A 12,830-nucleotide genomic window follows, 5' to 3' on the forward strand; every position below is an offset into this window, starting at 1 on the left:
CATAGCTATTCATGCATGACAATTACAAGAGTAATTGTCTTATAATAAAATGTCCTCATAAAGATAATAAGATACTGATGAACCTCGAATGATGTCCTCATTTTTTTAACCCTGTTCACGCCTTCGTGACTCGTTTTTCACACAGGTTTTTATTGTTTTGCTAAAGGTCACAGCACAGGTTTTGATGTGAGCTCATCGGAAAGTCGATTTTCAGTCGATGTATAAATTGTAGCGAAAAATGTGTTTATTTCATATATAAATAAGCCTTTTGGGTTCATGCGAAGTATTTATTTTTGAAAGGTATTTTTTTTATTCATAATAAAAATGTACTCTATCTAAGTCAGGGGTCTCAAACTAAAATGACCAGGGGGGCCATGCGCATCTATTGTGGTCAAGAGGGGGCCGGCCTAGAGAACAAAAAGTGGGAAAAAAACAACTGTTCACAATATTGGATCATGATATCACATATACTTAATAATACTATTTACGATGCAAAATTAATGTATGTATTTATGGATGGAATGCATGTATTGATATCAAAAACAGACATTTATTATAAATTACATAAATAATAGTGTGGACAACTGTAATTAAAATTCATACACGTTTTGGCCACTGCCATTCGTGGCTCGGGCCCTAACAAGAGTATTTATATATATGTAATATATATGTAATTGAATGTTGTATATGATACATTTAATAATGGGATAATTATTACTGTTATAAAAAAACCTTACTAGGAAACATATATGTTTATGGATGTGTTTAAAAGACGGCGAAGTCGTGGGCCATGTTTTCATTATAACATGATATTAAGTGGGGGCCCACATGTGGCCCCAGGCCGCCAGTTTGAGACCCCTGATCTAAGTGAATCAAACCTTAAGTCCAGGTGTTTATTGTTTTTCCTCAGATTGAGAGATGATGTGTCTCATTAAGGTTATTTATTCTTATTTATGTTGTTATGTTCTTGTGTGTCTTTGGTCTGTTGGCTATATTTTTTTTTTACCTAACTGCACATTAACTGCATCTAACCTCAGCAGTATGATGCACATTTTTACACTGCAAATAATCCATACATTACAAAAAAAAAACCCGCACCACAATTTGAGAACCATATAATTCTTCAGACCCAGCTTCATGCGTCACCCGAGCTGCCGAGCTGTCACGGGGGGGGGGGGGGGGTCAGTGGGTGGATGTGTAAACTTGGGCAGGTCCTGACCTCCACACGACTGCTCCTGCTCTTGCTGCTCCCTCATTGGTTGAAAGTCCACGGAGGGGGGCGGAGTCTGCTGCGGCGGCGGAAATAAAGTCCATGATGTGTCGGTGAGAGAGTTAGTAGACACCTGCAGGAATCTCCAGCTCCCTGTGACACCGTGTCCGTTACTCTCTTGAAGCCGTGACTTAAACAAAGATGACCTGGACAGTTCACACCTGTCTCATCACCCTCGCCATCCTCTGTGTTTGGCGGGCTGAAGTAGCAGAGACATGCAGCTGCTTCATCACGCATCCTCAGCAGCAATTCTGCAGCGCAGACATCGGTAAGTTGACTCAACATTAATACATAATAACCAAATAGGCAGGTTCTAAAATTGTTATTGTTATTTATTTGGCAAATAACGAACTGAATTCGCCTTTTTATACCCACATTCTCACTGGACTTCTTCTCTGAGAGGTCAGAAATGAATCAAGTGTCAATTATCATTCAGCCACTAAAACTATTTTTTATGTTCAGGAATGGAATTAAATGACGTATAAGAATAATTTGACTTTCTTAATCAAGAAACAATACATTTGATAATAACAATAACAATAATAGTTATACTTTAGCATTAAACATATCATTTCGCCTACATACTGGTGTATTTAGGCAATTAGTGTTAATGAAGTGCAGCTGTGGCATAAACCTTACATGGGTGGTGGTCTAATACACTTGCACCGTATATATAAATATATACGTATATATATACATATGTGGTTATATATATGTATAGTATATAACTTCCCCTCTAGTTTTTCTTCCAGATAACATTCTAACTGAAATGTTGTGTACAGGATGTAAACAGACAACTCAGTCTTTATACACATCCATGTTAAAAAAAACAAAAAAAACAATGCTTTAATATCACTTAACAAAATGCTTCCACAGCTCCTAGTGAAGAGAGAAACACATTTGTACCTCGAAGAAGTACTCTCAATACATTTTTAGGGTTCAAGCATGACTGTGCATTAACCCTATTGAAATTGAAGGAATTCTTCTTCTTCTTCTTCTTCTTCTTCTTATTATTATTATTATTATTATTCCGCAGACTAAATGGCATTTTTGAGGCCTTTTTCCATCCCCCAAATATCACCGATTTTTACAACCACATCAGACCTGGTGAACGACTGTGTGTGAAAGTCAATTTCTTCTTCTCATAATTAAAGGTTTGAAATTTGTATAAAGAATCTGTAAAATAACTATTAACCATAACTATCATTAAATAGTACTATACTATAATAACTATCCACTTCCTGGTTGTTACTGATGAGCGTCAATAATAATAATCCACTGTCAACAATATTCATACTCATTTGATTATAATTTCCTGAAACAAACAAACAGCCTGTAGAGATGGTATCTCCCACTCCACTTGTTGCTGTGAACATGGACCTTGTGGAGGTTTTTCTTCTTCTTCTTCGGTGGAGTGTGTGTGTGGTGTGCACACAGAAGCTGTCTGAGTCAAATGTTTGCCTTTGCCATCGGATTTCGTGGCAGCGTTGTCGGTGAAGATAATGTAAACTGATATCATATGACACTTTATTTTGAAGGTCTCGAGCCACACAGCCGTGTATCCATTTGTACATCCAGTCATTTCTATGATTTCCCTCTTCTACAAGAAGAACCTGTTAAAGTCCACTCTAGATGCACTTTGTTGAGGCTGAGTTCCTCCGACTGTTTGTAGACTGGTTAAAGACTCCTTGATCATAGCGGTGTGATCACACTCGTGTTTTTGGTTCAAATATTTTGACGTACTTAATTGTTAACATTAACATTAATTATTTATTCTAGCATTATTCAAATCAGTGCAAGATGAAACATGAGGTAGATAGGTTGCAGGCTATACACAACTTGAAAATCCCATTTAAAAAATAAAAAAATAAAAAGTACATCATGGTGGCATTTTTTTTCTTCTTTGCTTTTTTAAAAGGGCTATCACAACCACAATACTTCATTCAAAGGTAACTGTTTATTGTTTGAACAACTAGAAGATTACATGTTTCCTGCTTTACTTGTGAAACAAAGCATTTGATTATTGATTAAATTGCTGCACATGCAGGTGTTTCCCAGATAATACATGTGCAACATCATCATATTATTGCCTATTTTCAAATGTTTTTCTATTATTTCAAGGTGATATTAACCATAGATAGATAGATGGACCCAGATATAGATCAGTTTCAGTGTGACAATGGTGTTTCACTTATTGATTTCTAATACAATGATAAATGTATGTGTTTTCTCCTCCAGTTATGAAGGCAAAAGTACTTGGAGGGCTCAAGGTTGGAATAACTAGCCATGGAAACTCCAGCATAAACGGGTACAACATCAAACAGCTAAAGGTACGTTCTTATTTTTTAGAAATAAGTAGTTTCTACATGGATGTGGTTATCTATACACCCAGTTACTATATTCATTTATTTTATTATCTCTGTTTGAATTTTCAGATGTTCAAAGGGGAATGTGTCAAAATTAAAACCATCTACACTGCTCGCTCCTCTTCATTGTGTGGGGTGACTCTGAAGTATAACACGGAATATCTCCTCTCAGGTATATAATGTAACCACATCACTAACCACATCAGTGTAAAATGTACAGTGCCTAACAGATCCATTAGACCACCTGTCGTAAAAACGAGATGTGTTTGAGAAATCTTTCCAAAACAGATTTAAAACTAAAAATAACAAACTGAATTCACCTTTTTAATACCCACATTTGAGCCATCACAAGTCAGAAATGAATCAATCATAGCGTTCAACCACTAAAACTATTGTTTCTGTTCAGGAATGCAAGTAAGTAACTATACTGTGACTTGTTAATCAGGAATAGTAAGGTGCTTTACTATTTTTACCTGTTTTTTTGTTTTTGTGTTTTTGTAAAATTCATGGATTAACAATAATAATTATATTAACGCTGCTACATACTGGTGTATTAACCATTACAGAATCATGAAATGTGATTTTGATGCTGTTAATTCAGGCCAGGCTGGGGCTTTGGGTGGTGGTCTGATTAAAACATTGTATATGTGCAATTTTATCAGTTTTCACATGATTTCACATTTTCTAATTGCCGCTCTCTTCGCTTTAGGGTCATTGCGGGACGGGAGAATGGACGTCAGCTCCTGCAATTTGGTCGTACAGTGGGATAAGTTGACTGACAGCCAGAGGGAGGGTGTGGTTTCCAAATATGAACGGGGCTGTGGTTGCAAGGTAGGAGAAGTTCAACAAGAATCTGCCACAAAATAAGTCGTAAATGAATCTTGAACGATGCATGATGTGTTGTGAATCCAGTGACTGATGTTGATCCCATCTCTGCTCTGTTCAGATCACTTACTGCTTCTCTTCATCCTGTAATGCCACCAGCAGCTCAGCAGAGTGTCTGTGGGCTAATGCAGCGACAGAGAAAAAGCTCTTTGGAAAGTCGACCAAAGGCTATACTTGTACCCTGAAGAGTGATAAGTCTTGTGCCTGGTGCAAGAATGGCGGGATAAAATGCCTTTAAAGAGGCTTAACTCTCCCACTATGCTACAGTGTGATCAGAACACTGAAAGCAGAAATAAATGCAATGAATCAGGTCACCTCAGTGCAACTTGTTTTATTTTCCTCTGATTTAACATATTTTATTTATTTTTTGGTTGCAGGACATTTTTTTTCTATTTATCAGTCTTGTGAAGTCAGCACTTTCTAAAGCCTCTAATCCAAAATCTAAAGCACTTTCTTATGAACTGCCTTGCTCTTAATTGAAATAAAGGAATATTCATCACAAATCAGCATCTGTGATTTCTTTTCCTTATTGTTAAAAATATAAGTATAATTCTGTAATGAAACACACATGCTCAAGAGAAAGAATTCTTTGAATGGTGAATGGATGGTTGTTCATCTGTTTGACCTTTCTGAATCATGCACCTAGTAAATGCTCTATATTACCAAAAACTAACTTTTAATAATTTTTCATTTACCCTGTCCTGTCCAGTATCTAGGACATGTAGGTGGGACATGTTGACATGTAGACAGATATGGACAACAGTGACATTAAACAATTAACCTGACATTAAACATAAACAGAACATACATAGCAAAACAAAACATGAACAACATTAAACATTGACATTGGTGCAGTTTCTGTACTAATCGTTACCACATTAAGAGAAGGTATGTGAGTTTATGTGGTACACCTTAATGTGAGTATATTTGGTCACCTTTTGTTTCATACCGTCCAGGTCTGTTGTTTACATGAGTGTTTAATATTACATATCATTTTATTAGTGCCGGCAGTAACCTGCTCAATGTCAATTTAATTTCGGTAATATTTTATTAATTATTGCGGAAGATAAACCGCCGGGGGACCAAGGAAAATGAGGCGGAACCGAAGTATGGGTACCCGTTCACCCCGGAGCTTAAAGGTGAGGGACACCTCCCTCTCCCCTCAGATCAATATTCCGAGGAAAAGATGGTGGTTTGCTCTCTTGTTGACTGACTCCGAAACTCTGTTTTCCCAGGTCGGTACTCGGTGAATATTTTAAAAGTGGGTCCTGTGTAACTGTGTTATATCCGTGAGAGGTCCGCGTGCGTGTAGAGTCTATATCTGGTTTGTGTTTAAACGCATGATTAAAGTTTCCCTATGTGTAAGATATTTCATGATATTTCATGTCATTGATTCTAAGGTCATTTAAATATTTATTTACAACCAAAGCGGTTTTGTTATATATTATATGAATATAATGGTAGATGTATTTTGTTTAACAGTACATGGGTATGAAAATACTGCTATTTAAATAATACAAATAAGACCTAGTTGTTGCGGATTGTTGCACCTGAAGCAAGAGAGGTGTTTATTTTTATAAAAAGATGGTTATTTTTGGCATGTGTGTGTAAGGAAAATGTCACCTACTGAAACAGAGACAATTGTTGTGGTGTACTGTTGTTTTGAACCAGCTAACGGACATTGAAATGTGATTACATGAGGGAATGTTTATTGTTTATTATTTATTCATAACTATGTTGGTTTTTGTAATAAATGAGATCAATATTCAGAGGAAAAGATGGTGGTTCGCTCTCTTGTTGACTGACTCCGAAACTCTGTTTTCCCAGACTGGAGAGAGCGGAACGCTGAAAACAATTATCTTTTGTTGCTTCAGTTTCACAAGCTTGAAACTTGTAACATTTACAGCAGCTGTAACAGTTTAGATTTATTTCATAATGGAATTATAATTCAAGACCAAAAACTAACAGAAACGAAACAAAAAATTAACATTTACAAAAACTAAAAGTAAAAAGAAATGAAACTGTGGGAACCAAGGCCTTCCTCCTATAAAATTCTTCAGCTCAGCTCCCTGAGTCAACAGAGCTACCTGTGCCAGAGGATGACAGGGTTTTCCATAGGCCACATTATACTTCTCCGACTGCGTCACCACGTAGACCACTCGAGGTGACGGATAGGCGCTGCAATTTCCCGCCCGATCAGTAGGAGTCGCTGCGCAAGTTTGTTGTGCTTCTGGCTACAGTGAGCAATGGCGTCGAGAGAGAAAGACTGTTGTTGTTGAAACAGTAGCCGTTTCTCACTTTTCTGTGTCACGGAACGCAGTTTTAAGATCATTTGAGGCGAGAAATTGGCTATTTAGAGTCTAAACATGTGTTGTGTGTGTGTGTTAAGATATGACGTATTTATAGTTTGGCAGCGGCGTTATCGGCGGGACCAATCGCAGCTCTTGCCGTCTCCGTAGTCCCTTGACGGAGTGACGGACACTTAAAAAAATATTTCGTGCAGTCGGAGACTACGTAGAGGCTCTTCGACAGGCTCTGCGTCGACGCAGAGTCTCTGCGTATGTTTACGCAGAAGTATAAATTGGGCTACGACTGCTCCTGCTCTTCCTGCTTCCACACATGCTGAAATTCCACGGAGGGGTGGCGGAGTCTGCTGCGGCTGAATAAAACCAAGGAGGTGTCAAGGGAGAAGTGTACATCCGAGAATTTGTCCTTTACTCTCTTGAAGCCTGGGGCACAGTGACTTAAACAACGATGACCTGGACAGTCCACACCTGTCTCATCACGCTCGCCATCGTCTGTGTTTGGCAGGCTGAAGTAGCAGAGACATGCAGCTGCATATGGATGCATCCTCAGGAGGACTTCTGCACAGCAGACATTGGTAAGTTGACTCAACATTAATACAAAAAGTTTGCCTTTGCCATCGGATTGTGAGAAGATTAGATAGATAGATAGAAAAAACAATATAAATCGTGACAAGAGACACTTTGTGCTTAATGTACAGTAGCTCGTCACTTACAGCCACATGTGTAACATCTAATTGAATGACCAAATCATCTACAAGAGATGTTTAGTAATAAAGATATTTAGATAAACAATATCTAATGTATTATTATTATCATTATTTTGTTATTTGTTTCATTCTCTGCACACCTTTCTCGCTCCACTCCAATCACATACCCTGGTTCATACAGCAGAACAGTATTTCTGATTTTTCTCCATGTACTGCCGCAGGAAGCTGACGTACCGCTGGTGGTACACGTACCACAGTTTGAGAACCAAGGCCCTATACAATTCTTCAGCTCATGTTCATGCGTCACCAGAGCTGTGTTTCGTTGGTGGTTGTGTAAACTTTGGCAGGTTCTGACCTCCATACTACTGCTCCTGCTCTTGCTGCTCCCTTATTGGCAGAAAGTCCACGGAGGAGGAGGGGGGGGAGGGCGGAGTCTGTTTGGCTGCGGGGATAAAAGACACCTGCAGGAATCTCCAGCTCTCTGTGACACCGTGTACATCCGTGAATTTGTCCTCTACTCTCTTGAAGCCCGGGGCACAGTGACTTAAACAAAGATGACCTGGACAGTCCACACCTGTTTCATGACGCTGGCCATCCTCTGTGTTTGGCGGGCTGAAGTGGCAGAGACATGCAGCTGCAAAAGGATGCATCCTCAGGAGAAATTCTGCAGTGCAGACATCGGTAAGTTGACTCAACATTAATACATTATCACCAAGTATAGCATGTATGAATAAGTGTAAGAGTATGTATGTATGTATGTATGTGTATATATATGTATATATATATATATATACTACAACTAACAACAACTTTAGAAACATGGCAAATTATTTTGATAATTAGTGTTCATTTAGGGCAGCTGTGGCATAAACCTTACATTGGGTGGTGGTGGTGGTCTACTAATACACTAAACCACCACTAAATCTCGTGTATATGGTTATCTAAGTCCCAAGGTCCAACTCTTGGTAGTTTTGTGTAAAGTATTTGAATTATGTATTTTGTGTTTTTTTTAAAAAAAGGGGTGTATGTACTGCCTACAACAATAATAATAATAATAATAATAATAACAATAATAAACCCCCCTAATTACATTTGGGGCTTTGTCACTTTCCTGGGCTTTTGTAACCAACCAGGAAAAGGGAAACAACATAAAGAGAAGCAAACATTTCTGAGACTTCCAAACACATGAGAGAAAGACTCTTTCCTTGTCTTATAATTATAGGTTTCAAATGTATACAATCCTAGGGTGAGGCAGATTAAAATTGCTCTCTAATCATCTGCTACATATTTGTGTGACATTTCTGATCGCTTTAGCAAAAGCTATTATTAATTAGTTCTATACTATAATAAGCATCCACCTCATCATTGTTCCTTTCAATGCTATTTATACATAAAGGCGCCATATGTAAGAATGTGGCCAAAAACAGTTACTACATTCAAATTCAAAATACCGAGGTCTTTTAGGTTTCGTTATTTGATGTAACTGGCAACCCGTGGTTGCTCTGCAGCTGAGACTCTACTGACTGCAATGATTGGTAGAAGGCGGTAGGTGGCGCCACATGCCAAAACACGATTTCTAAACATAAACATGATTTGCAGTCTGCAAAAAAAAAATGTATGCAAATATTTTGTCTGTACTGTTGTTGTTGGTGAGTTCAGTTTGTTATATGAACATTATTCCTGAGTCTCTGTGACATTTTGTCTCTGTGATTTTATTTAGACAGTTGCTTTAGATTTATTACATAATGCACCTTATATTATTTTGATTATCCTTAATATATCCTGAAACAAACAAACACAGTGGTGGTCATTACGTTTACTATCATTTAAACGCAGTGAAGATGGTTTCCCTCTTGACTTTTATTTATTTTTTATTTTTTTCGGATTTTCGTGGCAGCATTATCAGCGAAGAAACTAGTAATCCCAGTAGAGAGTTGATGTCTTGATGGCTGCATTGACCATCTCGTTTTACCTCTCGATTGACTGATATTACAAGAAACTTGCAGAAAGTGTCTGGAATACAAAACCTTACATGTATACATACATATAGTATGTCTTGTAGTAGCTATTTTGAAGGTGCCATGACAGGTTGAGTTTGCATGGCTCCGACTATTTGTAGACTGGTTAAAGACTCCCCGATCATATCGGTGCGATCAAAACATGCACACAGTTTGGCTCCAATATTTTGACGTACTTTGTCGCGTGAAACATTCATTGTTAGGTAATATCCAGGGCCAGCCCTGTACATTTTGGTGCCCTATAGACCAGAATAGAATAGGATTGGATTATAAAACAATTTTTTTTTTCATTTTTGAGCAAATAGAAGATATAGATAGATAGATAGATAGATAGATAGATAGATAGATAGATAGATAGATAGATAGATAGATAGATAATATGAAAAAAAGTTGAGAAAACTAACATTTTCAAGTAACTTAGAAGCAACTTACTGCAATTTGAGTTTACAGCCAAACAAAAGATCTAGTGTTTTTGAAAAGTTCCATCAACTAATATTATTTTGTTAGACTTGTAAGTTAGAGTTGTGCCAACTCAAATGTCTAATTTTTTTTTAATTGTTTTAAATTATCTGAACAAAAGATTAGCCAAACTGTTTGAAAACAGAATTTTGAGTTGGCACAACTCAAACTTACACTTAATACTAGTTGATGGAACTTATTAAAAACTCAAGATCTTTAGTTGGGCTGTAAACTCAAAAATTGATTGCAGTAAGTTGCCTTGAAATTTTGAGTTTTCTCAACTTTTTCTTTTTACAGCTCAGTTTCAGTGTTGGTGGTTGTGGTGTTTCACTCATTGATTTCTAATACTATGATAAATGTATGTGTTTTCTCCTCCAGTTATGAAGGCAACTATAGATGGAACGCTCAAGGTCGGAATAAGTATGCATGGTAACTTCAGCGCATATGGATACGTCAAACGGCTCAAGGTACGTTCTTGTTTTTAGAAATAATTTGTTTCTACATGAATGTGGGTACACACTAAGAAATCAAAGTACAAGACTGTACCTAAAATGGTACAAATGCTGTCACTCCAGTTGTACCCTATCAGGGTACAAGCACTGTACATTTCTCAGTGTGTACAGGTACTTTTTGTCACTAGGGGTGCAAAAATTCTTTAGAAGTACAACATTTTAAAGGTACAGTGCTTATACCCTGATAGGGTACAACTGGAGCGACAAAGCATTTGCACCTTTTAAGGTACTCGTACTTTGATTTTTTAGTGTGTATATACACCCAGTAACTATTCATTTGCTTTATTATCTCTGTTTAAATTTTCAGACGTTCAAGGGGGATTGCGTTAAATTTGACACCATCTCCACTGCTTCAGCCTTAGGAACATGTGGTGTGAATCTGAATACTAACACGGAATATCTCCTCTCAGGTATATAATCTAACCACATCACTAACCATACAGTGGTTCATACAGATTCATTAGACCACCTGTCGTAAAAACGAGATGTGTTTTAGAAATCTTTACAAAACATGTTTTAAAAATAACAAACTGAATTCACCTTTTTATTACCCACATTTGAGCCAACATTTTATTATGTTCAGGTATGCGAGTAAATAACTATAATTTCTAATAAAATAATCCTGTTGTTTTTTTTGTAAAATTCATGGAATAACAGTAATAATGATATTTTAGCTTCTACATTCTGGTGTATTAACCATTACACAACCATAAAATGTGATTTTGAAGCTCTTTAATTTAGGACAGGCTGTAGCTTTGGGTGGTGATCTAATAAAATCACTATGTGTGCAATTTCATCAGTTTTCACATGATCTAATTGCCGCTCTCTTCACTTTAGGTGCATTTCGGGACGGGAGAATGGATGTCTACCTCTGCGATTGGGCCATGCCGTGGGATAAGTTGACTGACAGCCAGAGGGAGGGTGTGGTTTACAACTATGAACTGGGCTGTGGTTGCAAGGTAGGAGGAGTTCAACAAGAATCTGCCACAAAATAAGTTGTAAATGAATCTTGAAAGATGCATGTTGTGAATCCAGCCACTGATGTTGGTCCAATCTCTATTATTTTCAGTTCACTTACTGCTCCTCTTTGCCCTGCGCCACCAGCAGCTCAGCAGAGTGTCTGTGGGGTGATGAAGCAACAGAGAAAAAGCTCTTTGGAAAGTCGACCGATGGCTATACTTGTACTAGGAAGAGAGATAATTCTTGTGCCTGGTGTAAGTATGGTGGGAACACTTGCCTTTAAAGAGACCTAACTCTCCCACTATGCTACAGTGTGATCAGAACACTGAAAGCAGTAATAAATGCAATGAATAAAGTCACTTTAGTGCAACTTGTTTTAACTTCCTCTGATTAAGAAGGTACTGTGGTTAAGCTGAAAACACTTTATTTTTTGGTTGCAGGACATGTTTTTTTCTATTTATCAGTCATGAATTCAGCACTTTCTCAAGCCCATATAACCTGAAATCTAAAGCACTTTCTCATAAACTGCCTTGCTCTCAATTGAAATAAAGGAATATTTATCACAATTCAGCATCTATGTTTTATTTTCCTTATTGTTAAAAAGCATAATTCTGTCATGAAATACACATGCTCAAGAGAAAGAATTCTGTGAATCTCTGTGTTTGTTTAAAAAGATATTCTGTGGTAATCGGCCCTGGAAATGATGTCACCTGTTGCCTTTCATATTTTACCAGTGTTACTACATATTTCTTGAGTGTGCAAATCTTATTGCATCTGTTTATGTAAGGTACTTGCATTAAATGTACTTTACATTATTCCTTTGATGCTTGAGCTGCAGTCAATCACGCTTTTTCTCATTCATTACCTATTAGTGATGAATACCTAACAGAAAATAGAAAAAAGGTTTTATTTGAAAACATTTTCAAGCCCAAATGTCCTCTATTTCTGGATCGATCCAGCTGCATCAGACTCATACAGTAACTCACATCACTCACTATGTATTTTATATTTAAAATAATTTAAAGGGACACGTGGTCAAGTGAGTGGCCCATTTTTTGCAATAAATTCATATATATGGTGTTATTTTTGGCTTTTATTTATTTATTTATTTATGTACTGTCAAATTAGGGTTTACCTGTCTTTACGCAGGCAAGGACGGTGAAAGACACTACAACAGCAATCTGCTGCCGACTAGTGGAGACAACAGCGTGTGACATTCACTGGCATTCCTCCACATGTTAAAATAATTGACATTATTATTATAAGTTGCTCATTATGAGCAACTTATCACACATGATATCAAGCAGGATATCGCACAGTCACAGTGTATACATTATTAGATTTTTT

At 37.2% G+C, this 12,830-nt stretch overlaps 2 protein-coding genes across 3 annotated transcripts; both read left to right on the top strand.

Moving 5' to 3' along the window:
• Window positions 1-1,411: 1,411 nt before the first annotated feature.
• Window positions 1,412-4,759, top strand: LOC310932503 (metalloproteinase inhibitor 2-like; the record flags this gene model as incomplete). The annotated part of the gene is made up of 5 exons (XM_083895828.1): window positions 1,412-1,538; window positions 3,509-3,600; window positions 3,706-3,808; window positions 4,346-4,467; window positions 4,583-4,759. 5 exons carry the CDS (start codon window positions 1,412-1,414, stop codon window positions 4,757-4,759), a joined length of 621 nt encoding a protein of 206 aa, XP_083751954.1.
• A 938-nt stretch (window positions 4,760-5,697) lies between these two features.
• LOC310932819 (metalloproteinase inhibitor 2-like) lies at window positions 5,698-12,039 on the top strand. Of its 2 annotated transcripts, none has more exons than XM_083896185.1 (7): window positions 5,698-5,756; window positions 7,333-7,402; window positions 8,063-8,215; window positions 10,390-10,478; window positions 10,831-10,933; window positions 11,361-11,482; window positions 11,593-12,039. In XM_083896185.1, the coding sequence occupies exons 3-7, from the start codon at window positions 8,089-8,091 to the stop codon at window positions 11,764-11,766; spliced, it is 615 nt and encodes a 204-aa protein (XP_083752311.1). In that variant the 5' UTR covers window positions 5,698-5,756; window positions 7,333-7,402; window positions 8,063-8,088; the 3' UTR covers window positions 11,767-12,039. The 2 variants fall into 2 exon arrangements, with proteins under 2 accessions (XP_083752311.1, XP_083752312.1); XM_083896186.1 differs by having other exon boundaries at window positions 11,631-12,039.
• Window positions 12,040-12,830: the final 791 nt, after the last annotated feature.

Source organism: Microchirus variegatus (genome assembly GCF_963457635.1).
Source record: "Microchirus variegatus genome assembly, chromosome: 10".
In the NCBI taxonomy this organism is placed as follows: Eukaryota; Metazoa; Chordata; class Actinopteri; order Pleuronectiformes; family Soleidae; genus Microchirus; species Microchirus variegatus.